This window comes from Semicossyphus pulcher, unplaced genomic scaffold (genome assembly GCF_022749685.1).
Source record: "Semicossyphus pulcher isolate SPU_LCO1_2020_fin unplaced genomic scaffold, fSemPul1.0.p SCAF_1, whole genome shotgun sequence".
In the NCBI taxonomy this organism is placed as follows: domain Eukaryota; kingdom Metazoa; phylum Chordata; class Actinopteri; order Labriformes; family Labridae; genus Semicossyphus; species Semicossyphus pulcher.
In genome coordinates this window covers 5,975,877-6,002,981 of record NW_027211603.1, presented here as the reverse complement: position 1 = coordinate 6,002,981, position 27,105 = coordinate 5,975,877, and the positions used below count along the sequence as shown (strand labels likewise).

Below are 27,105 nucleotides of genomic sequence, written 5' to 3'. Positions count from 1 at the left end.
TGTCTTGTGGCTCATGAAAAACACCACATGGAGATGTTTACAAGGTTAAACACTGGCTTTACACTGGAGGGGGTCTTTAAGCTATCTCACGCTGTTTGTTACATGTTCGTATCTACCAAATGAAAGTGATAATAGCAGGAGAATCTCTCACCAAGGTAATAATCACTTTTGAATTTTTCCTTCTTTTTTTGTTTTGTTTTCAATTTTAGTTTAGTTTTAATTAGTTTTTAATGCTGATTTGGTTTGTTTAGTTTTTACTTTTTGAAAATGCTTAGTTTTTTCAATATATGATATGACAGGGGTCAGACACAAAAGGTCAAAGTATTGTGTAATAAAAACTCAAAACATGATTCAATCACAATCCTCTACAAAAGACAAACCATGAAGGATATGTGTCACAGTGTGTTTGCATCATTAACTAGAAAAAATCAACAACAGTACAGTAATTGTACATGTGGGCAAATACTAGGCATATGATTGAAATAGAATCATAGAGAAAATGTCTTTAGTGTTTATCTTTGTCAATTTATTTCAGTTAGTTTTGTAAAAGCACAATACAGTCATCGTTTTTTGTACAGCCTCATTTTTATTTTCATTTCAATTAAAGCTACTGTGAGGAGTTTTTTTTTGCTGAATATGAAACAGCCTGGCGGTTCACTTCCTGCTGCCAAATCAGCCTTTTTTCTATATAAACAACAGCAAAGATTCACGGTGAACGATATGTTTGGATGTTAAAAGAAAGCAGGAGATTTTTTTGTTAAAAAAACACTACTTACACATGTACAGGACGAGATCAGCAAAGAGATAAGAGGCACCACTTTGTCCAGAGGGGTTGCGTGATTCCACACAAACTGAAAGTTCCTCACAGGAGCTTTAAAGAAAAAGATTTCATAATCTAGTTTTTGCTTCCTTTGTTAGTTTTTGTTGACGATAGTAACCTTGTCCCTCACTGTCGTTTATTGTCTTTTTATACTGTTGATGGTAACAATGCACCAGTGCACAAGAAAAAGAAGACAGTCAGTCGATGTGAATAATGCAAGTTTAAAGAACAAATAATCAGCCTTATAGATGTGTTTCCATGCCTTTTTAGGCCTTAAGGATGCACATGATGTTTGTTTACAGGAAAAGGCCACAGTGTCTCTTTAATGATCTTGTTTAGTGGTGCATGAACCACATGTGTCTGAGCGCTACGAGACGAGCGGTGGAGATTTGAAAGCCTCTGAATCTCCAAAGCGAGATGCACCTCAGTTTTTCTCATAACAGCTCTGTTTGTGTTGTAGATACAGCCTGCAGCTTTTCCTCCTGATCTGATCTTCCCTTTGACTTCCACCATCTGCTCTGCTCTTCTGTTTTCTCTGTGTTTGTTGGCTTACATCTGCAAACAGGCCTGATTCTGATATATGAAGTAGTTAAGGAGGAGTCTTGTTCCCTTCCCATGTCAGACGACTCATTTAAATAAACGATGATGCTCATAAAACAATGCCGCTAATAGACATTGAGTCATTGTGCACCTCTTTGAAATGACACCTACTGTAGATTGGATCAGCTTGTTTAATAAAGCACCAAATCAATTTGAGAGTAAACACAGATGTTAAATTTATTTGATTGATTATATTCTGCAACAATCAACACCGTGATTGTGAACAAGCTGCTAAAACAACAAATTTCAAACTGCAGTTTCTGTTGTTTGAAAAGCAATTTCATGGGTTTATTGACCTACCCGTCGCCTCACAAAAAAACAATTTAGGGACACTTTAGCTGGAAGAACAAAGCCTTTTTTTCTGCAAACTATTCCAGGGTGTCCTGCTGGCCTTGGAGGGCAAGGGCTCCTCCTCTGAAATCAATAGTAAATGGGATAAACTTAACCCCGAGACATCAGCCGCTGAGCGTAGGAACTGTTTGGGTGCTGGGTGAGTCACTCAAGCTCAAACAAAAGTAAAACCAACCAAGACGGGATAAAAAGGACTCGAGGATTTTCTTTAGAGGAGAGACTGGAACGTGCCACATGCGACAAGTTCACCTTGGCCAGGGGATAATAGGATAAAAAGGTCATGATGACACGTTATTATGGTGGCCGAGTAAAATGGCACATCCTGCAGGTTCCTTGTTGGATTAAATGCACCCGTTCTCGAGTCAAACCACAGATTAAAGCATTTCCTTAATAAATACCCAAATATAATGAAATATACATTTTGTTTCCTAATGTTTTTTCCGCTTTAAGTTCATCCCCTGTGGGTATTTAATCTTCTTATTCTTCTCTTCTCCACAGATAATGAATAATTAATTTTTGCTACGCTTTTAAAGCCTCCAAAATCTCCAACATTCATCTTTTCCAGCCTCTATCCCAGAGGAACTGTTTTGTATTTTGCGCTCGCTACTTTAGGGATTTGCTCTGACCCTGCCACTCTTTCATTCTCTCCTCCCCCATCACAGAAGAGGCTTCTTTGTCTTCTTCCTTTCTTCCTGCAAACTCAAGGTTAACAAAGACCACTGGGTTCTGTGCTTGGAGAAGCAGCGCTGGCTGACAGTGTTTGTAGTAGTGTGTTGGGCCAGATGCTTGGCGGTTTGCCCAAAGGATCCAAATTCTCTGAAGACTCTCTTTGCTGTTTGGATCCAAAATTGCTGTGAACTAAAGAAAAGTATCTTTACACTTTATTCTATTCTGCCAAGTCCAATATAAAGCACTATGACATGTTCTACTTGTGATTTCAGAAACAGAGAGAGCGAGATGACGGGGTGGAGATTAAATGTGGGATGAAGAATAAGAGTGGGTGGAGAATGAAGGGATGAAGCGAGGGTCGAATAAGGATCGATGACGGCAGAGGCAGAAAGATGTTGTGTAGGGGAGCACTGGGAGTGAGAGTCAGTGTGGGGGTGATGACTTGATCCTATCCTGGCTTTATTGTCCCCTTCGTGGTTCCTGTAATGAGAGAGAAGGAGGTGATGAAGCAGAGAAAGGGGAATTGGAGGAGTGAGGGATGTGAGAACAGAGATATGGAAGAGAAAGTGATTTATGAATGAATGTATCATTTCTCACCAGGTGTGTAAAAGATTTAGCTGTAAACTGTCAATGATGACTTTAAGATGTTCCTACTTGCTCTGTAGTTTTGGACTGAATCCTACTGTAGATGTTTTCTCAGGTCTGAATAGTTGGACTTGATCAAAAATGATCCAATTCTGATTTGGGATCAATAGAATCTGTCTGTCTTGTCTGTCTCTATATATCTAGATATACAGTATATCTGTAGATCTCTCTCTCTATATATATATCTATATCTGTCTCTCTATCTCTATATATCTATATCTGTATCTCTGTCTCTATATATCTGTATTCTTATCTCTATATATTTATCTCTATCTCTATCTGTATCTCGATATATCTGTATCTCGATATAACTGTATCTCTATCTCTATATATCTCTAAATATATATATATGTCTATATCTGTATCTCGATATATCTGTATCTCTATATCTGTATCTGTATCTCTATGTATATATATCCTTATCTCTATATATCTGTATCTCTATCTCTATATATCTGTAACTCTATCTCAATATATCTGTATCTGTATCTCTATACATTTGTATCTGTATCTCTATGTATATATATCTTTATCTCTATATCTTTATCTCTATATATCTATATCTGTATCTCTATCTCTATACACCTGTATCTCTATCTCTATATATCTGTATCTGTATCTCTATCGCTATCTCGATATAACTGTATCTCTATCTCCATATATCTATATCTGTATCACTATCTCTATATATCTATATCTGTATCACTATCTCTATATATCTATATCTGTATCTCTATCTCTATATATCTGTATCTGTATCTCTATCTCTATATATCTGTACCTCTATATCTATATATCTATATCTGTATCTCTATATATCTGTATCTGTATCTCTATGTAGTGTCCTCTGTCCCTCTCAAAACCAAATGGATCTATAAATATTTTAATCAGCAAATCTCAATCAACAGATGGAATTTGTTCAGTTTTTGTGCTGTTGGTTCTCCATCCATCCATCCATCCATCCATCCATCCATCACTATAACCGTTTATACTGTTTAGAGTTGCAGGGAGGCAGGAGTCAATCCCAGTTGTCATTGGGCGAGAGGTGGGGTACACCCTGGACTGGTTGCCAGTCAATCACAGGGCTGACACAGTACCCTACAGAGTACCTGGAGAGAACCAAAGCAGACATAGGGAGAACATGCAGACTCAACAAAAAAAAAAAAATGGAGTCAAACCAGCGCTAACCACGGCACTTTTGGTTTGAAACTTTTAATTGTTGGGGAAACTTTTTGGAATTCTCTTCAGTGTTGGATTTACAGTTGAACTAGACATTTCTTGATTGTGGAAACGAGAGTTGTCAATACAATCTAAACTTATTGTTCAGTTTCGTTATCGTTCTGGAGTTCAAATCTTATCATGCAACCTTCTGTTTCTGTGTTGTACAGTCAATAGCTCTGGAACAAGCGAGTAAGTGGACATTAGATTCAAATGGTGTGTCCAAGGTCAGAACAAACTTCTCAAACACAACCAATAACAACAGTTGTGATTCTCTCCGGTACCTGTTTTTGCATCCTTCCTGTTTGTTAATGGATTGTTTTTTTGGATACACCATTTGTTTTTCATCCTTGAAGTACAAATCCTCACTGAATAAATTAAGGAATACAGCATTTTACACATTTGCTTCCAAGAACACAATTTAACATATTATTAATCCAAATTTTTGTTTTACAAGACGTGCTGTTTTACATTTGCTGACGTTTTTTAAATTGCTGGCACGGATGGAGATAAACACCTCTGTTAAATCCAAGCTGAAAACGTCTCTTGCTGTAAGACATGAAACACATTTTCTGCCTGAATCCCCCGCTGAGTTCCTCCCATCGTTCACTGCAAAGGGATGGTGTCACCATTAAAAATCCATGAAAGGCTATTGATTCACTTTCAGACAGCTTCATTTCTAAATGTTCGTCAATGATTAAGAGACGTGCAGAGGTAATTGCATTCTCATTCACACCAGTTCATTTATTTCCACACGTTGGTGTAATTGTGTGTTGTAATTGATTTCTTGAATCCATCTGTCCTCGAGGAGCACTGGAGGGAACTTGCGTGGAATTGAAATGGAGAAGCTTTAATTGAGAAGCTTTGATTGAAAAGCTTTGATTGTATGAGCTCAGTATTTAGCATTGGACACATGCTGTTGTGGCTTGTTTCAGTTATTGTCATGTGAATAGAAATAACAATGAACTGGAAGGAGAGGCAAAATGAGGACAAGATCGAATACAGTAAATATGAAGGTACCACAAGCAGCGGGTTAGCTTAGCTTAGCACAAAGACAGGAAACGGGGGAAGAGTTAGCATTAAGAATCCTGCATAAAGTGTAAAAATAATACGTAGTGTATTTTTTTGTGTGATTATGCCTGGAGTCTTGTCATCACTTTAAAGTTGCTAAGCAATCAGCTCAGACCAAGGAAGCTAGCATACTGCGCCCAACTAAGAAACAGTCAACAAAGCACGAAACAAGTCCTTAACCACAACATTTCATTTAAGCATTACAGTTTTTGTACTCTCTAGACAAATGTGATTTGACCCTTTAACTTATTGACCTTTACAGGTGCTGTAAAGTTAATCTGCTGCTACTTTTGGACAGAGCCAGGCTACATATTCCCCCTTTTCCTGTCTGTTGTGCTTAGCTAAGCTGACTAGCTGCTGGCAGTCGCTTCATATTTATTTGTACACACACACAAAATGGTATCTGTCTCTAATGAGGAGTAAAATAAGTGCTATCCCCCAAATTTGGACTTTTTCTTCACATTGAACTTTATAAAATCTATGGCTGTAAAGTCAAAGATTAAAAACTTCAGTGGAGAAGACATGGAGTGTAGTAGCATTTTGTTAGCTGAATCTTTGCACAATCGTTTTTTTTTTTAGCTGTGACATTGGACACGGAGACAGTCATGAGAAATGACCTGAATAATAAACGTGTTGAAACACCGAATAAGGCAGTTTTACATCAGCGTCTCTTCGACTCTCCTTGGCGGGGCTTGGCTGGCTGGGCTTGTTTCTTTGGTCACTAAAGATCCAGACATCAGATGACTTAAATCCTTTATCCAGACTAAGGACAAAGTAGAAAATGACGCGGACGTGACTTGAAACACTTTGTAAGAAGTTGGCGAGAAATGTTTTAGTGTTTGGCTGAAAGCTGCCGTTTGGTGTGGTGTGCCACTGAACTTAAATAGTCGAATCTTGGTATTGAACAGACAAATGCAATTCCACCGTCAAAAGTGCGCAGGTCCTAATTAAATGGAGTAAGTATTGATAGCTATTATCAAACTATTTTTAGGCTACATACTGGCTTTTTAATGTAGGCTATGTGTTTCCAGTACATGTTGCAGATGAAACAAAGAATAAATCAATGATATGGTGCAAATGAAACGGTGACAAATGGTGTATCTTCTGAGTGAGAATCAATAATCCTTAATGAAATGCTGTGACATGTTTGTGAGGGAAGCTGCACTTAACAAAGGAAAACAAAGAGGATGTTGAGAGACAGTTGCATCTATAATTGAACAATATCAGTTTTAAAGAACACTTTGCTGAAGTCTGAGCAGATGTTCGGGTGTTGTTGCTTTGAATAACCTTCTGAAACATCGGAGGTTTTTTTTTTTCTCCACCTGTTCTTCTCCCTCATTTGCCTGCTCTGTTTCCCTCATTTCTCTGACAGGAAATCTTCCTTGTGGTGTTTTTCGGTGTGGAGTATTTTGTCCGCCTTTGGTCAGCAGGCTGCCGCAGTAAATATGTTGGCATCTGGGGCCGACTACGCTTTGCCAGGAAGCCAATATCTGTAATAGGTGGGAACCCATCGCCCATACACACCTATCAGTACGCATGCAGACACACAGATCCATCAATCCCCACCCACACACGCTATTTAAACAATATCTGTAATATATCCCAAAATGAAACATCTCAGACAAATTCAGCATGAAATTAAAACCTGCACTGCTAATGTTGTTCTACCTCAAGCTTTTTATTCATAAAATTGGAACCTCCAGGTGTTTGGTTTTAAAATATGCAATATGAACATGAGCATTAATATTATTCGTAACCCCTCTCACCTCAATTGATATATATAGAGTATTTAGAATGAAAACCAATAATTATGTTTTAATGGAGAATTTCTGGTCTACTTTTAATATCTGCTGTCTTTTCTTTGACTTTTCCCAAGCTCATAAGAAGGACAACGCTTACTCGAGTTATTCCCAGCTCTGTGTATTAATCATCTGCATAATACTGCCTATTCATACTTAATTAAAGTCTCACATTCTCTGTCAAAACAGATCTGATGGTGGTTGTAGCCTCAGTTGTCGTGCTGTTAGTGGGCTCCAAAGGCCAGGTCTTTGCCACGTCCGCTGTAAGGTGAGAGATGTGCAGGTGGACACTTGTGGGCATGGTATGGGGCCTGTTTCATGGTTTAGGTAGACAGCATGTAACATAACACTTTAGGCAACAGTGTTCTTCTAACTTTGTGGAAACTATTTCAGCCCTTTACTACATCAAAATGAAAACATTCACCATGCCAGGTTCATAAGAAATGTTTTTCCCTGCTTGTTGTTGAAGAGCTTGCCTGATCTGCAGAGATCCTTCAACTCAACCTCTTCTAACACCTTTGGGATAAATCTGCCCAACTGTGAGCCAGGCCTTAACATCAGGGGCAGACCTCACTCTCAGAGCAAAACAAATTCTGCAGCCAGGCTCCAAAGTTTTATTTAAAAAAATAAGACTGAAACCAGAGTATTGGAGTGGTTACAGTAGCAGATGGATGCCCATGGTTTTGGAATGGATATAGGGGTCAAGTGTGGGTGTCCACCTGAGTTGGGGAAAGCACACACATCCTTCGGTCAAGTAGATGTTGAGATATATATGTAAAAAGTAGAAGTATTTATTCAAATTATTTACTGAATTAGAGTGAAAAAGTAAAGGCTCCGAAATATACTCAAGTTTAAAGACCCCCTCCAGTGCAAATCAAGCTTTTAACCTTGTAAACATCTCCATTTGGTGTTTTTCATGTGCTACAAGACATATCAGGGACAACATCAGCAGTCATCTCCATGGCTGGGCCTGTCTGCTTTTAAACTGCAGTGTACCAAGGACAGGCTGAACAACACGTTTTCAGATTGGCAGGTTTGAGACGTCACAAACCTTAGGAGCCAATCCTGTTAATGGACGGGGTGACGCTATGCATATCATTATGTGCAATCGATGGCAACCACTTCAGCGATGCTGGAGCCAGCTGTAACCGTCATTGTTTGGCAAACTCAACACTGACTACCAACGTAACTAATTACTACATTTCAAGCTAGCTAAGTTTGAACAAGTTGCTGCCAAACGGTGGATGAGACGTGTTTTGTTTTTCGGAACGGAGGGGGCGGTTGAAAATTTGCATAGTGGGCGGGGACTACTCAGATTGGGGTATTTTTTATGTAGGAGAAGCAGGAGAGGATTTTTACAAGGTAATTACGTTAATAAACGTATTTTGCAGAAAAAACATATCAGACACAATTTAGTTTTTCAAGCAGAGCATTTTATATATCTTAAAGGTATAATAAGTAGGATGTTCCTAGAAAAATAAAATATAGACTTTTACAAATATAATATAATATAATCATCACTTATGGGCCTCTATACATGCGTGTTGGTGAGTGTTTCTGCAGACCCTTGTGAGACCCTTCCCTCTGCATCTATTCTGTTGTTTTGCTTTGCACGGGACGTTTTCAGGAGGGGGGCTGTTGTGGTTCCCTGAGCCAATCACAGCGTATAGGTGAGTGTGGCATGGCGAAAGAGCGATGCAGAGTTGGCCTTCTTTCTGTTGGGCAGGTAGGTGCCTCAAACTGGGTAGGACAAGGTAACCGGCAGTTAGCATGCTAGTGCAAAGCTAATCGGTGGTTAGCATGCTAGCACAAAGGTAACTGTGATGCTGTCGGTGTTAGCTTGAGGGGGTTCTCGCACGAGAGAGTGAGAGTGAGCGTCTGGTGGCGAAGAGCCCAGGGGGAGGGGCCCAGTTTGAATGTCTTGAAGGCAAATTATTATACCTTCCAGACATGACTGGAGCTGCTCTTTGAAAGTAAAAACCAGCCTTCTGAGGGAAATTTCAACAGGCTGTTTTTGTGCAAAACTAACTGAAGCTTGCGTAATATTTGTAAGACTATTACACTTCATTCTAACTTCAAATAAGAGAAAAGAGCAATACTGCAAATATTGAACATTAACTTTGCTCTGCTCTTCTGAATTGGCAATGTTTTGTTGCTCTAAATCTGCCTTGATGTTGTTGTTGAATATTTGCTGTTCCACTTTCAACCATGTCACTGCAAGTTATCCCTGTTGGTCACAGACATTGCATTCACGAGACACCTCTTCCCTGCGGTTTAGTTTCCCTCTCTTTTACTTAAATGTATTTTCATGTCTTATCTATGTGTTATTGTCCCATCCATTTAGGTTGAAATCAGTCTTGATGTTGGGAAGGTGGCGCGCAATGATGCCAAATTAAAATATTCAACAGTCAATCCCCTCAAATAACACAGCTAAATTCAAAAGCCTGTTTTAGAAAATGTAAGAAGTAGAAAAAAGAGATAAAACATCAAAAGAATGTCAGTAAAATAAATACTCAAGGTGCCTGAGTTTATTCCATCTCTGGTGTCCACATACTTTTGTGTTTATATAATATGCACTTATAAATAGCTACTTTACATACATTTTGTATGAATAAAATACAAGCATTTAAACACCGGTGTTATTCTCCAGAGGGATCCGCTTCCTGCAGATCCTGCGAATGCTCCACGTGGACCGGCAGGGAGGAACCTGGCGTCTCCTGGGCTCTGTTGTCTTCATCCATCGGCAGGTACACGTTCACAGCTTTTAGAAACACATCACACATCAGGTCCAAAGTCATCAGGCCATCTGATAATTACTATTAACAAGCTTGAGGCGCTCTCTCCGGAGACTTAGATAGCCGCGTTGTCATTTATTATTTTCACTTCTGCATGGTGCAGCGTCCACATGGGAATGCATATAACGGCAAAAAGAACATCCTGCAGAGCCAGAAGAAAAGAGCTTCTGTGCAGCTATGTTAGGGCTATAAGCTGTTCTGTTCGAGATGACTGCAGCCCCTCCAGAGGATCATTCTGCAGAGGCACAGAGGTGGTCGTGATTATCCCCAGTGGCTGCTGTAATTCTCCTCGATGTCTGTGTAAAAACAGAGTGGTGAAGGTGAGCAGGGTATCAGGGATGTTGTGCAGCCAGTACTGCCCGCTGTGCTTCCTTGCATCGGCCTTGGCTGATGACCATATTGCCCCTGGCTGAAGCTGGTCATCAGCAGCCATTGACCTCAGCAGTACAGAAAGTGACTGTCAGAGCATGGTGATAATGGAGACCTATCCCAAACCGATTCCTTCTAGCTACAGGGAGTCACTCTGCATGAAGTCACACAGTTTTCTACAGAGGGCACTTCAGAAAGAGGATAGAAAACAACCAGGAAACATCTGTCGCCCTAGATATTCATAGGCCATGTTTGCTTGTTAAGCTGTTGTCATGTTCCATTTCCCTGCAGGTTAATAACGCCACACAAGCAATCCCCCATGTGCACAAGAATAGGTGATTCGTTCAAGCTTAATACATTGACAGAAATGTGCATTGGGTATAAGACATATTGATTGAATTTGGATACAAACCAGTCATGCTTACTTTAATTTTACAGTTACCTAACACCTACTGAACCCAAAATAAAAAGGCAGTACAGGACAAGTTCAGCAAATGTTTAGGCCAGTTGTTCCCATCCTCTTTAGCTTGTGACCCCTTCAATCAAAGCAATGTCTGCCCTCAACACTCTGTCAGGTTAAGGTCTGTAATTGTTTGTGTGAATAATTTATGAGAAGTTTCTTCCGTTTTGTTTTTCTCCCTCTCAGATTGATCATTTTATAAACCTGTTCAGAGGCATAAAGATAGGACATTATTCAATAATCCAGGCAAAACAAGAAAAATATGACCATAAGTCATAATACTGTTGGAGCTGATCAAAACCCACATTATGCAAGATGTAACGGGTCGCCATATAATCACAGGGCTGACACTTAAGCCCCTTATATGCTGCCAGTTCAAGGCGGGAATATTACGCCTCTGTTACACTCCGTCTTCTATCTAAAACACACGGAGGTGGAATGGTGGGGCGAAGTCGTTCCGCCTCTGAGCCAGCATCGGAGGTAGTAACAGAGTCGTAACAGAGGCGAGATGGCGTTTGTGTAAACAGCAGAGACGACAGGGCGGAACGGCGTGTGTGTGCGTGAAGCACGTGCTGTTTGTTTACACCTCGCACACGCTTTGCTTCCACAAAGCTGGAACGCTATGTAATGTCATTACATTATTTAAGGTCATTCTCACTTACAGATCCCTTCAGGCTCAGGCCACAGAATATGTGGCTGAACTTATTCACCCTTATCTGTCAACCTTAAGACCTGCGGTGATAGAGCTTTTCATTCAAATCTCAGTTAAGGCATTTGGCTAGTCAACCCACGTATTGTTATTGTACTGTGTACTTTATTATTTCTTGTATGAGGGGTTGATGTTTTAAATGTTGTGCGCTTTTATTTGTGTGGCTTGTATGGCCATCGTATCTGACATGTTTTATATCGCTGTATTGTGTTGCCAATGTAAAGCTCTTTGTGATCTATCTCTGTGAGAAGTGTTATATAAATTAACTTACTTACTTACTTTATGTCGGTGTTGCTTGGTCGAATGTAAAATGACAAAGGCAGCATGATGGCGGAGCTTCGTTACGAACGAAGAGACATACAGTCCCATAGGTTTGAAAAGGAATAGGAGTTGAGTAGGAGTCTTCACTTAACCTCAGTTGCATGCCTTTGGACTGTGGTAGGAAGGCGAAGAATTCAGAGGAAACCCACAAACACAAGAAAAGCATAAACACTCCACACAGAAGGCCACAGCAGTCCGACAGGTTCAATCAAAGCTTGTTGCTGTAAGGTGACCCCTTTGAAATATATACTTTTTTTATTCCATAAATCATCTTATGAAGCCCTCAGATACATCAGCTCCAAGGTTGAGAACCTGCAGTTAAGGCTATATACAGGTCCAAAATAATATTTACCAAAGTAGTAGGGTAGTGGGAGTTAGCTCTGATATAGTCTATATTAGGGTTAAAGTGGCCAGTTTTTCTACCACGAGTTGGTTTGAGATGGGCCTTAATATGAAAATTGAGGTAGAGGGGAGGTAAGTGCTCAGGCGACAGACTGATATTGACCTTGTGATGGGATAATTAGTCCTTATTGGGCTTTAAAGGGCCTGCACGGTGGTGGAGTGGTTAGCGCTGTTGCCTCACAGCGAGAAGGTTCCCGGTTCGGACCAAGTGGGCCTTTCTGTGTGGAGTTTGCATGTTCTCCCCGTGCATGTGTGGGTTCACTCGGGGTACTCCGGCTTCCTCCCACAGTCCAAAGACATGCTTGTTAGGTTCATTGATGACTCTAAATTGCCTGTAGGTGTGAGTGTGAGCGTTGTCTGTCTGTCTATTGCTGTGTCCGAAACTGCATACTAACGTACTGCCTACTACAAACTCAAACAGTACGTACTGCATACTGCCTACTAACCTGACTATTAGGATGCCGTTGGCATCATACTCAGAGCCGTCTTCTCCGTATCACGTGACTTAATCGTTTACGTATGTCCGGTCTGATCTCCGGTCCATCTGTGCCATAGTAGAAGCTGAATAGTCGCAATGCATTTTGGGGCGGTTGAGTTCAACCAGTGAGCTCCCGTCTCATACTCAAATATCTGGGCCGATCTAGTATACATCCGGGGATTTCTCGCATACACAAAATTGCATACTATGAGATGGGAATGCATGACATACTCAATTTTACGCCACGGTTAGTATGATTAGTATGATAGTATGCGGTTAAGGACACACCGTATGTGTCAGCCCTGTGATTGACTGGTGACCAGTCCAGGGTGTACCACGCCTCTCGCCCAATGACAGCTGGGATAGGCTCCAGCCCCCGCTACCCTGAACAGGATAAGCGGTATAGATAATGGACGGATGGACAACTGTGGTTTTGTCTTTTTTTTATCCTTTTTGGACTTAAGAATACTTTACTTGCTATTAAGCAATGATGGGCAAAGGCCCCCCACAACCCTGCACAAGGAAATACAGTGTGCTATCATACTACAGTCATTACAGTAGAGGTCAAATAGCCATTAACCAGCTGGATGCCTGTGTGCATTACTTCCGCTATTTGCTTCTTAGTGATTCTCTAGCTGTTATGGTTTAGTCAACACAGGACGGTAATGCTTAGCACAGCCTTTCTCCTACATACACACACCAAACTGCAGCTTCTGTGTTAACAGCTGGAGTTTTTAAAGTCAATGGACTTTCATTTACTCCAATCAGTAGCCAGTCTTTGTGGTACAACAGCATCTAAATACACACTGAGCAGCAGGCTAGTGCTTGTGGCTTGTAAACACAATTTGCTCAGTTGCTCCTCGCTGACTCGCTGGCGGATTGGAAGCACACGTCTCCTGAATTTGTTTGCCCGGTCACAGCAGCAGAATCTATATCTCCTAAACCTCTGCTCGGGACTCTAAGAAGATGTAGCTGAATGCATTTAAAGCTGTCATACCCAAGAAATTTGTACAAATAAGCTGCGAGCAAGATGTTAGTTGAGTTGAAGGCTCTCATGTTCACTGCTTGAGATTTGATGCTCAAACTTTAATAAAAAATGTGCTGTTGTATATTGCAGACACAGATTCTGAGCAGCAGTATGAGGTGCTCCTATCAGTATGGGGTAATGTAAGGATACAGTTATGATATTTCCAGGGAGGTGAACATTTCCCTGATCGTTTTCTGCATTAATCTGCTGCTGCTGCTCCTCCGTGGCGCTCTGAAAAATCTGGGAGTGACAGTTTCGGGCCGAGACACGAATGAGAATTTCACTCATCAGAAATTCAGTCCGATTTAGTGCAGGGGGTGCTCTGGCACCGTGAGTGGCTAAACACAGTTTAAATCACAAAGTAGGTGAGTGCAAGGAGAACATTCACTTACAGAGCTCCTCGACAAAGAAGTATTCCAATTACAGTCCGACAGGATTAGAGCCGAGCCCAATTAGACCTCCCGAGCAAAGCAAACCACAGACGGTTCCTCATTCAATCTGCAATAAGATGCTTCATAAATATTTTAAATAGACAGGGAGAGATCAGCTGTCTGGGTTTCAAACGGATTTATAATGATTTGGTCTTCATCTGAATTCAATCAATGTCCCTACAGTGATCAGTGCTTATTTTTCAGCATACTTTCAGTTTAAACTCAGATGCACTTTTACTTCCTTTTGAGCTGAAGCATAATAGCACAGAAGAGTTATTTTGTCTCACTTTGTTGTGGATGAATGATTATATACATAATGACATTCAAGCTCCATCTTAATCAAAGAAAGCCATAAACATTTTAGTCTAACTGTAATTAGCAAAACACTTGACGTTTTAGTCTTTAAACATCAGAAATGCTGTAAACATTTAAGTCTAATTTCAACCAAGAACAAAAAGAAGCGTTTTAATTAAACTGCCTTCAAATAAGATGTAATTGCATTTATTTAAGGATAAGAGAAATGACAGTTAAAATGACTGATTCGGGATGCAGCTCTGCAGAGTGGGTGTCTGTTCTGATGCTGTTTATTTAAGCACCACATCACAACATGAAAAATGTTCTTTTTTAGTTTGTTTTTAACACAGTTCAACAAACGAAGCCCCCAGAAGAACTGAACATATGGTCTTTAAAATAAACAATTATAAAGACAGTCAACAACAACGAGAACACTCACTCAGGGAATAGTTGATTTAATTCTTTAAATGTTTTAATGCCAAAGTGGTAATGTTTTTCTACACCGTTGTTCTATGTTAAAGGCTGTGTTATATTCACGTGTTTGATAGTTTGTAGACTTACCTTGTTGCATACATAGTACATAATATGTTAAAGTTGTAATCTCAAAGATCTCTGTTTCCTCCTTTTTGGCGTTTTCTTTTTGGTGGCACCTATGGAGGTAAACAGTAATTGCGGGAGCACACTTCCCAGATATCCAGACAGTGTTGCATGTGTGACGTCCTCGGTTGGCTCCGGTTGTAACTCTTGATTTTCCTCGCTGACGGTCGCTTTCCTTTTTAAACTGTTTGCCTTCATCTGAGCGTCAAGTTTGTTTCTTTTTCTTTAGATTTTCACTTCTTTTTGAAGTTGTATCTGTAGTCATCGATCTTGTCTTTGTTTGTTCAACCATAGTAGATTACTGTTTACTCGCAACACTTGCAGAGACCGGAAAAGCAGCCGCTTAGCTCCGCCTACCCTCTCTGGCAGACCAACCACTGCTGGCTGATGAAACGCGTCACTAACTGGGCGCTGCTTGTGATTTTTTCTGCGAAAGTCGCACCAGACACCCAGTGTGTAATACTGCAAATGCAAAGGCTTTCATCAGTGGGCCATTGGCTCAATCATCATTGTGTTACCTCATTCGGCGTTAGATTGTGACTTAACAGACATTTATTTACATGAAAATCTTTGAGATTATCACTTTAAATAATCTGATGAAGTGTAAAGCAATGAACTTTAGTTAGAACCAATATAATTGAATATGAAAGACACAGGCTATGTTTTCTGAAAACCCATTCAGCACAGTTATATCAGTTGAGAACTCTATAAGCAGCTGAGCTCCTGAGCCTCCATCAGTGTGAATCCAGTCAATACAATCGCACACCAGATGGCAATGTGGCAATTAAATTGAATGATTCACAGTTAAAAGCAGCAGGATATAGATGCAACATGTGCAGTGCGACCTGTAGATTTCATTTAGCCAGTAAATATCTGGACATTTTTCCAGCATTGAGGCTTTCAAAAAAGTAAAAACCTGTGTTTAGGTTTTAATTTTATTTATTTTTGTCCCACCTCTCTATCAATGCTGCCTTTTGTAACTATGTTTGCTTACGTAATTATGAGTTATAGAGTAAACCGCAATCATAAACATCTTATGTTACTGTAACAGTACTCGCACAGAACAAACTCTTACTTTTAGAGTTGATTTAAAGATTTCACTGATCACTTTTAGAACACGTATGGGTCTGGCTCCGAGCTACATAGCAGAACTTTTGACTCCTTATGAGCCAGCTCGCAGCCTTAGATCCTCAGGTGGGGCCCTTATGTTCGTTCCAAAGCCCAGTGTAAAATCTAAAGGTGACGGTGCTTTTGCCATCAGGGCCCCTCGGCTTTGGAAAGACCTGCCTGAGGAGATAAAGTTTGCAGCATCAGTGACATCTTTCAAATCACTTCTGAAAACTCATTTTTATGTGATGTTTTACTTCTTAAGTTTTCATGTATTGGATGAACAAGAAGGCTGGAATCTGGCTGAAGATAAAGTGGAAGTGGACAGATATAGGTGCGACTGGAATAATAAGAGAGAGAATGGAAAACAACCACAATGAGCAACCACAGTAGAGTAGAGTGAGGACACGGTCACACAGTGGAGAGGCAGGGGGAAGACCGTTGCCTGCCGAGGCTATATTCATATCTTGTCGGCTAAATTTGGACAGTGCCAAGCGAGGCCGACTGCGCACACTTCTTTGGCTGAGGACATGACTCTGCTTTTTAAAGTTAAACAAAATATAACTCCAGTCAAAGCGAAGATGAGAATTTGCTTTGCCACTGCAAGGAAATGTTTTATTCACCCCTGCGCTCGCACAGATTTGTGAGTGTGCCTTAACAGGGAAACCAGGAGGAATCAATTAATATATAAATGAATAAAAGATCAGGAAGGATTTGGTGACCAATTTCCTTTCTGTGTGAGCCTCTATAAAAAAAAAAAAGAACCAATATTTTTGTGACCCATTTTGAAAGGATTAACATCAAAGAATGAGCTTTGAACTGAGAGCCACAGGCAGGAAGGCAGAAAATATTGAAGAGTTGACCAACACATTGACCAAAAGTCTTTTCAGGAAATTGAATGCTAAAAAAAAAAAAGAGAGATGAAAGCTAGATTTTTCCTAAAAGTGCGAAGCAGCTACTGAGCTTAAAGTGAGTGTGAATCCACTCATAAGCGAGCGGGGACAGCAGAACACTCGGAAAAAGATTTTAATCATCATATTCACAGCACATGTACATGAATATTCACATCCATATGTCATATTATTAGCACACACAGCCACACCACACTCCAGGCAGCTCACCGCTAAACTGATAGGAGGAACTGCATAAGAAAGTACATATAGATTCACTATACCCTATCATATTCTTCTTCTTATTATTATTCTATTATTCGTTCTTATAAATTATGTTGAAATAATACTTCTGCTGTTTCAGTTGTGCGTTTGTACGTGTGTATTTCAGGAGCTGATCACGACCTTATACATCGGCTTCCTGAGCCTGATCTTCTCCTCCTACTTCGTCTACCTGGCAGAGAAAGATGAAAATGAGAGCTTTGGAAGCTACGCTGATGCCCTGTGGTGGGGAGTGGTAAGTGCTAATCTGTGTGTGTGTGTGTGTGTGTGTGTGTGTGTTACCGTTTGATGATTGTGCAAGGCAAAGGTCAAATGTGTGTTTTGTTCATTGATGTTTGAACACAGCCCCAATGTTGACATTAAAATCACATCTGGTTCAGTCACTATTGCTCGTGTCTGATATTTGAAGGATACGATGATGTTTTGTCGACTGTTTTTATTGCAGAATGTTTAATATTGGTTTATTTATTCAAAGCAACCGTTTGACATTTTGTAAAATACACTTGGGATGATGAAAAGATTGATTCCATTGTTATAAATATCAAGCTGTACGCGGGGGACTGTATAGCATAAAGCCTGGAATAGGGGGAAACAGCCAGCATGACTGACAGGACTGTGTCCTACCATCACAGCTAAATGCTACTTGACACATTATTTCTTGCAGTGTTTAATTTTGGCAAACTTTTAACACTTTAAATTTCAGCAGATTATCTGTACAGTAAAAGAACGATGAGGGCAGATCCTCAAAAAGGCTGTAGGTATTTTAGCTTCTTCAGGACAGGCTCCTGTAAGTGAGTTTTCCTGCTTGTAAAACTAACCGCTTTTCCAAATCCTTCGTCCCCTCTGCAATCAGAATGCTAAAAGCTCCTTTTATTTCTTATAGAGTTTTTCCTCCTTTTATCAAGACTGATCAGGCCACACAGCAGATCTTATTTCATTTTTTAGCTTTTATGAATAATCTACTGTTGTCTGTACGTTGCTGAGTTTTCCTGTCTTTTATGTACAAGCTGCTCCAAATCAATTGCCCCTAGAGGGATTAATAAAGTTGTTTTGAATTTGAATTTGGGGGCACAGCATGTAAGGACACTGGATTACGTTTTTTGCTCGTTCCTAACTTTTCATCATCACTTCTAATTTAAACAGTCTGACTGTAGCAGACAGCCGGTGATCGCTCCCATTGTGCCGAAGAAGCGTCAGATGACGCTTAAAACGGCCCCTTATTTTGTGAGCGTGGCGAGCACAGGGCCTGAAGCAGAAAGCCTGAGTAAACAGAGAAAGTTCATAACCACCTTCGTCATACCTGTTATCTCTAACTGGTGCTGGAGGCATTAAATATCATGGATTTTAAATGCCCAACAGCCCACCACTAACATTTTAGTCCTGTCTCGTCTCGTTAATGAAAACAATCAATACCAACGATCTATGTTTAGCTCGTCAACGTCTCGCTTAGTCATGGAAAAAACGCTTATTGTCATAATTTTCGAACTAAATTAACGATGATGTCGTGTTTGTTGAATCAATGCTAAAACAGTTGCATAGAAAATATAATGTGTCTGACTTAATAGGACAGAGCTTTTCTACCTGTTTCCCTTTGCTTCAAATGCAAATAACAAAATGGTGATTGAGCCTATGGCTCACTGATGAAAGCCTTTGCGTTTGCAGTATTACACACTGGTCGTCGGTGGCGACTTTCGCGGAGAAAATCACAAGCGGCGCCCAGTTAGTGACACGTTTTCCATCACCCAGCAGTGGTTGGTCTGCCAGAGAGGGTAGGCGGAGCTAAGCGGCTGCTTTTCAGGTCTCTGCATGTGTTGCGAGTAAACAGTAATCTACTATGGCTGAACAAACAAAGAAAAGATGGATGACTACAGATACAACTTCAAAAATAAGTGAAAATCCAAAGAAAAAGAAACAAATTGGACGCTCAGATGAAGGCAAACAGTCTAAAAAGGAAAGTGACCGTCAGCCAGGAAAACATGCAAAACTGTCTGGATATCTGGGAAGTGTGCTCCCACTATTACCGTTTATCACAATAGGTGCCGCCAAAGAGAACGAAACTGAGATCTTCGAGATTATAACTTTTAATACATTTAACTGTTTCAATTCATTTTAGGTTTTTTTATTAGTATTAAAGATGATGGTCAAATGGTTGATTCCACATTTATTCAGACACAAAGCTATGTGAGACTTCATTTCTACCATTTACAATGTCAATAATTGTATTGTGTTTGAAAGAAAGTTGAATTGACTCATCCTCTAAATATTGTTTCACTGACTTTCCCATCTTGCCAAAAGACAGATTTAGCAGAAAACACTGGCATGTTGTAAACAGTATTTTGCAAGTGAAAGGTCGAATATAGACTCTGTTTTATCTGTACTACTGTTGTTACAGTAGGAGTTGTGTGAAAACCCTTGGGCACATCCAGTGGGCTGCTAATACAAACAGCGAAAAAACAAGCAGTGTAGAGAATACCAGATGAAATTTTATTTTCAGACAATAAGTCACCACCCACTCTGCTTCTTGGAAACTTCAGGGACTCTGATATTAAAAACCATACACACACACGGCAGAGTTATTACAAATGCTCCCATATATATATATATATATATATATATATGAAAGTTTACTTACAATATTTACGCAGTATTTACCCTGAGTTTTATCGGGTCAGGTTCCGCTCTCACATACTCGACTGTAATGGGAACTTTCTGTGCATGAAGATAAAAGTGAGAGTCAGAGGGAGGGAATTGGTCAGAGGGGAACATGGGCCTCAGCGCTTCAGTAAAGACTGAAAGTAGATTGATGACACCCAACCAGAGCTGTTTTTAAGGCTTTTGAGCCAAATCCAAGTCAACTCAAAAATTGTTTACATGTCAGACATGTTGTAAAGTATAATAAGTAGGATTTTTACTTTTATTTTGTCAACAACACATTCAATCTGGGCCCCTCCTCCTGCGCTCTTCGACACAAGAAGCTCACTATCACTCTCTCGTGTGAGAACACGCCCACCCCGCTGAGCTAACACCGACAGCATCACGTTTACCTTTGCAGTGGCATGCTAACCGCCAGTTACCATCGTGCTGGCATTCTAACCGCCGGTTAGCTTGTCCTACCCAGTTTGAGGGACCTACCTGTCCAACAGAAAGAAAGCCAACTCTGCATCGCTCTTTCACCATGTTCGCCGGTCTGAATGGGGCCCAGTTGCTAATTTGAACCACTCCCACTTTCACCTATAGGCTATGCTGTGATTGGCTCAGGGAACCACAACAGCGCCCCTCCTGAAAACGTCCCGTGCAAAGCAAAACAACAGAATAGATGCAGAGGGAGGGCTCTCACAAGGGTCTATTTTTCTCGGAAAATCCTACTTATTATATCTTTTAATTTAGCATGCTGAAGGTGTTATTGTAAAATTACATATTAAACACAACAAGATTTAGTTTGGCAGCTGTCCACTCCCATTTGAAGCATACATGCACATGTCTGAAATGATAAAAAATATAAACACATGCATAGAAATATAAATAGTCATAATCACATAAAAACATTGGGCAAATAGTATAAAAAACTTTAATACACAAAGACTGTTCATGAAAAATATTAAAATACAAAATTGTACATTTGCATTGACTGCTATGGCATGTTTTCAGACTGGCAGGTTTGGGATGTCACAAACCTAAGGAGCCAATCCCATTAATGGACGGGGTGACGCATTATGTGCAACCTATGGCGACCACTTTGGCGATGCACGAGCTAGCTGTAACCGTCATCTCAATTTTTGTGTTAACGTTGCGTTTTTTTGTAGTAACGTTAATGTTACTACTACTAATTACTGAATTTCCAGCTAGCTAAGTTCCAACAAGTTGCCACTAAACAATGGCAGAGACGTGTTTTGTTTTTGGCTGTCAGTTTAGGAAAGGAGAAATGTAACACATAGTGGGCGGGGAATATGCAGATACAGGAATTTTTAATGAGGGAGAAGAAGGAGATGCAAAACAAATCAGACACAATTTATTATTTCAAGCAGAGCATTTTATATGTCTTAAATCATGACTGGAGCTGCTCTTTAAATAGTAAGTTAGTCTTCCCACCACTCTGAGCTCTTTACACTACTGCCACATTTACCCAGTCACTGATGGCAGAGGCTACTATGTATCATGACACGGCTCATGAGCCATAACTAAAGGTGAAAATACATAGTTTAGAATATACAAAGGGTACGGGTTGTGTTATCACTGTTATCAGGGTGTCTGCCAATGGGTGAGTGATGTGTTTAAAGTGTTGCATCGTGTGAAACAAAACTGCAAAGACGGTCGAAGGCATCCAAACAAAAACTATTGCTAGGCCTTCGCAAGCAATACAGGGTTCCATGTGTTGCCCAAGGACACTTAGACACTTGGATTGCAGGAGCTTGGGATCAAACGCTCATATACTGATGAGAAGATGACCTGCTCTCTGAGCCACAGCAGCCCTGCTTGGGGATGTGGTACTTGTTTTGTCAAGGGGAGTGAGGGTTATGGGTGCATCAACCTGTCCACGGCTCTGGGGAAAAAGACGTCCCTCAGCACCTTGGTCTGTGTGCATATGATTGTGAGCCCGAAGGAGAGGTGGTAAACTGGGTATGAGTGGTCTCTACTGATGTCAGACTCGTTTGTAGAGTCGACTGTAGGGGATGTCTCTCAGGTGTAGGTGTGGGGAGCCGACGATCTACTGAGACGATTTAACCATCCAGAGCAGGTCCTTCCTGTCTGCTGCAGTGCAACTAGAGTACCACGCTGTACAGCAGTGCGTCATGATACTCTCTAAAGAGGAGCAGTAGAAATTGATCAGCAGTTTTTGGAGGAGTGTGTTGTGCCTCAGGGTCCTCAGAATAAACAGGCACTGCTGGGCCTTCTTTACCAGGAGGGTGTTCCCGCTGCGGGTCAGGTCTAAGGATCTTGACTCTATAACCCAATCCACCTCTCCGTTCATGCACAGTCAGGAGGGGTGTTTCTTTTTTCTGGGGTTCATATTGTTTTTTGGGGGGGTTTTATTATGAGGTTGAGGTCATTGTCCTTTCTGACAGCGTCTGGATATTTTCCTAGTTGAACTACTGTTCTGAAAAGTGCTTATATTATATCAAATATAATCGACATGGCTCTGGGGCCAGTGCTGGTCAGTCAGTCGATCCATCTTTTAGTCTAGACTGACATAACTGTTTGATGGATTTCCATTAAATTTGTGATGAATTCATGTTGTATTACTTTATTGCAATAATTACAGTTTCATCATTCCAGACAGCTGTTTCTTCAGTACACTGCAGTTTAATATTAAATTTAAGTAACATATAAATGGGGAAGAAAAATAAATACATTAATAAATACGAAACAACAACAGCAACACTAACAACAACGAAACCACAGAAGAAGAAATGAAGAATAAGGAGTGGGGAGGTTGGGGGAGGTTAGGGTTTAGGGGTTTAGTAAATGTGTATAATTAGCCAGTCTACCAAGTGTCTTTAGGATACATCTTATTTACTTTTTGTATTTCATCTCTCGTTCTGTACGTTCATTTATCGGCATCCAAAACCTGTTCTATTGTTGTTAACCATAGTTTTAGTGTAGGTGGATATTGCTGTTTCCATGTCCTTGTCACCTGCTACATAGCTGTCACACGCCGTATGTTAAAGAGATGCATGTCAGCAGTTTTTTTAATGTTCTCAGTAAATTAATTCCTAAACAATTTTCTGGTTTCAGAGGTTCATTTAACTCAGAGACATTCATTAACGCTTTCTCCACCTCTTTCCAGAATGGTAACAATACTGTAAAAATATGTGAATAATTAGCTTTTTGTTCTCCACATCACCTCCAGCAACTAGACCCTTCTCGTGGGTTATATTTACCATATTCACAGGGCGTAATAAAATACATCATGCTCACTTTCCAGGCAAATTCCTTCCAGTATTTGGATTTTGAGATCTTAAGATTCCCACTTAAGGAGTCCTTCCAATCATCTGCTGCTATATTCATTTCTAATTATTTTTCCCATTTTTCTTTTACCTTATTTTCTACAATAGCGTGCTTCTGCAATACTTTATATATGTTTAAAGGTTTCCTTTAGCTTTATTTCTATTTTGAGCCAGGTACTGTACCAACTCATTTGTTGGTTCATCCTCCCCTAGATGTTTCAGGATGTAACTTCTCACCTGTAAATACTTTTTTTGAAGCTATCACCTCAAATGATCTCATCTCAAATTTGTGATGATTTCATGATGCCCCAAGGGAGAAGCCAAAGACACTTTGGTGGTCCCTTGAGTTTTTCCACTTATGGCACTATGCTGTCCAGACAACTTGATTTAACATGACATTTATCACAGATATTCCTGCTTCACTCAGGATGAACTGTAGCAACTGTGGCGATCTCTTAACATCCTTGGTGCCATCATTAAGTCAAGGTTTTAGTTTTTCGAATACTTTACTTCTACTTCTGCTATTTAGCCAATATTAGCAATCTAACACTCCATTCAGGCTGTGAACGTGTTAAACAGTTTTGGCCTTTAACAGGGGCAGCTGTGGCTCAGTGGTAGTAGATCGTCTCTCAATTGGAAGGTTGGGGGTTTGATCCCTGACTGCTACAGTCACATGTTGTGTGTGTGTGTGTCCTTGGGCAAGACACTGAACCCTGAATTGCTCGGCAATAGCCATCAGGTATGAATGCATAGATCCTGATTGGAAATTGGCACTTAGGTCATTGCCATCAGTGTGTGAATGAGTGTGTGAATGGGTAAATGTGATATGTAGGCCTAATGTAAGAGTGCTTTGAGTGGCCGGAAAACTAGAAAAGCGCTAGATAAGTACAGTCCATTTACCATTTAACATTAGCATTGTCATTGTAAGTGTTTTAGCATGCTCAGGTTAGCTTTCCGCTTTGGCACACTGAGCTGCCAGCATGCTCTAGTGCTAACTATTAGCTTCAGATCAAGTCAAGTCTCAGATTATCATTTTTGTGAAGTATACAACTCTTTGTAGTTTTTCCTCTTGCAGCAGCTATTAACCAAATGTTGACATATGTTAAAAGGTTCCTAAAAGAAGAGTTTGTTTTCACAGAGTGAAACTGCCACTAAACTCATTTTATGCTTTGAGCCTCATAACTGCCAGATTTCTTGCTAGTTGTGTTCTTATCTTCTTCTTCTTCTTACGTCTTTTCAAAGGTGACAGTGACCACCATTGGATATGGAGACATAGTGCCACTGACCTGGGTTGGAAAGACCATTGCATCCTGTTTCTCAGTCTTTGCCATTTCCTTCTTTGCTCTGCCTGCAGTAAGTGGAAAGGGACATTTATAAATAAACATCTCACAGGCTAAAGTGCTCACAATTTTTGTTTAAAGACGAATTACCGGGAAAAGAAAATCCTTGATAGAATGGTAGTTTTTACCATGATACTGTTTCCTTCAGATGAATTCCCACTGAACTGAATTTGTAAGTAGTTTGGTCTTTTAAGTGTGTATTAAGAAAACATAGAGCGCCTGATTTAGGCTCAAGTGTATCTATGATTTATGTGTAAACAACAAATTAATATATCAAAGCTGCCTCTGACATGTTTTACCAGCCACTGCAGAGATTTCAAAGCATTATAGATTAGATAACAGCACTGAGAGCATTATACTTAAAATAATATTATGCATTAAGGACCTTGACAAGGCATACGATGGACTTACATTTGACTAAAGTTCTCTTGCCAAGTTATTGTTGAGGGCAGAATACAGCTCATTCAGCAGCTCATTTTAGTTAAGGAATGACCGTTGACAGTTGGTGCTGAGTGACAGCCATCCTCTTACAGTATATAAGGTCAGGTAATGCTGCACGAGATAGTTGAGGACCCTGAATGCAGTAAAGATTTTCAGTTACTGACATAGCTTTGTGCATAAAAGAATGCGGTTTAGGCAAGTGATGTTTGTTTCCTAATTGTTCCTGTGTTTAATAATTGGATTATTCTTTGGTTCAGTATTCAAAGTGCTGTGGAAAAATGTCCTGTATCATATGCTTTTTAATTTTCAGTGAAACAAAATTTTAAAAAGCCCTCAAATTCAAGAAACTGTGGCCAAAAAATAAAACATAATTGGCTGATAAAAAGACTAAAGTGCTTCACGTTTTAATTAATTAGTTGAATGAACAAACTGAGTAATAGACTTTAATGTTTCAGCAGATTACTCCCTCATTTTTGGTTAACTTTGTGTTTATTTCCGTCTCTGCTGCCTCGAAGTGTGTCGTTAAAACTGAATTAATGAGCAGTAACTCTGCTGTGCTGTTTTTCACAGGGAATCTTGGGCTCTGGCTTCGCCCTGAAGGTGCAGCAGAAGCAAAGACAAAAACACTTCAATAGGCAGATCCCTGCAGCTGCCTGTCTCATTCAGGTATTTGTCTAAAAAATACAGAAACAGAACCCCGATACAGCCGGGGGACTGAACTGTCTGGGAGCCCCTGCCTTATTATTGGGCCCATCTTTTCATGTAACTCTTACTTTCTTTCTCGCATGGCAGACTAGTCAGCATGAAATGTGTCCTGTCCAACCAATATATTGCTATTTTCATGCCCCTCCAGACATCATGGAGATGTTTTGCTGTGGAGAACTTTGATTCTGCCACATTCAAGCTGTTTTTGAAGAAGAGATCCAACATGACTGCCTCCTCTCTGTCCACCCCCAAGGCCAAGAAATCGGTTAGTAATCATTTTATTGATTTCAGTGTAACTGCTTTTTATATTCACTCTCCAGTTTATTGTGTACTTCAAGGCAAAACTAATGCTGTATGAAGCAACAGCCCTGCAACACTGCAAACTTTACCTCCATGAGGGCTGTAGTATACTTGTTTTCATTTTAGAGAGTGTTAATTCAACTTTATTGTAATTTTGAAGGCTGTTGCTTAATGCAGAATAAAGGTGAAGTTTTTTAATGGTGGCTGTGCAGCTGTAATTCATAATATATTAGTGTGAGGACAAGGACAGATATAATAATGTGTTGATACTATAACTGTCACAATTCAAGAAAAGGAAAGCTGTGCCGCAGAGACAACAGCTAGCAGCAATATAACATTAATAATGATTATTCTGTACTTCTGCTACTGGGGTTTCAGACCATGCACTCACTAATGCAAACATTGTTTACTGGTCAGAAGGGTTCCCTATAGACTCTGCAGGGCCTCATCTTAAAGTTCAAAATAACAGAAAAATAACCCAATTTGAGCGTCACTGTAAGAATAATTCCTCTGCTCCTGCGCTAAAACCCTCAATCAAACAATATGTCATTGCTCATATACAACAAAAATAGAAAGTACATCAATCATGACTCCTTCATTGCTTTATAGATTCTATAAAAGGTCTGATAAGCTGACAAGTATAAAGATGTCTGCGTTCTTTAAAACGACAGCCCTCTTCAAATTCTTCCTAACACATGAGGTGAACATGATTTATGCTGTTTGTGTCACTGGGGTGTCAAACAAGTATCTAAATTTATCCGCAGGAACACTTTGAGCTTAGATTTTTGCATTTCTTGGGCAGGTGAAGATAAAGAAGACGTTGAAGAGCACTGATAAAGACAACGGTCCTATTTTTCCCACAATTCCCAGCATCACCTACGACATGTATAACAGTGGGAGGGAGCTGAATTCAGATGTGTACAGCACTGTGGGGACAGGTAAGAACTGAGCAAACCTTACTGTGGGTGTGTTTCTGATGCTCTATGTTGTGTTCCAGTTCACTTAAATCCATGCTAAAAATATTATCTACAACAAAACA

At 40.1% G+C, this 27,105-nt stretch overlaps 1 protein-coding gene across 1 annotated transcript in view; it reads left to right on the top strand.

Annotated features, from left to right (window-relative positions):
- The window catches only part of kcnq1.1 (potassium voltage-gated channel, KQT-like subfamily, member 1.1), a 55,727-nt gene that overhangs the window by 11,943 nt on the left and 16,679 nt on the right, over positions 1-27,105 (top strand). Inside the window, exons 3-10 of the mRNA XM_069661553.1 lie at positions 6,747-6,873; positions 7,363-7,441; positions 9,824-9,920; positions 17,445-17,570; positions 24,523-24,633; positions 25,632-25,727; positions 25,915-26,031; positions 26,869-27,004. Coding sequence (XP_069517654.1) covers positions 6,747-6,873; positions 7,363-7,441; positions 9,824-9,920; positions 17,445-17,570; positions 24,523-24,633; positions 25,632-25,727; positions 25,915-26,031; positions 26,869-27,004 — 889 coding nt within the window. The remainder of the gene's footprint in view (positions 1-6,746; positions 6,874-7,362; positions 7,442-9,823; positions 9,921-17,444; positions 17,571-24,522; positions 24,634-25,631; positions 25,728-25,914; positions 26,032-26,868; positions 27,005-27,105) is intronic.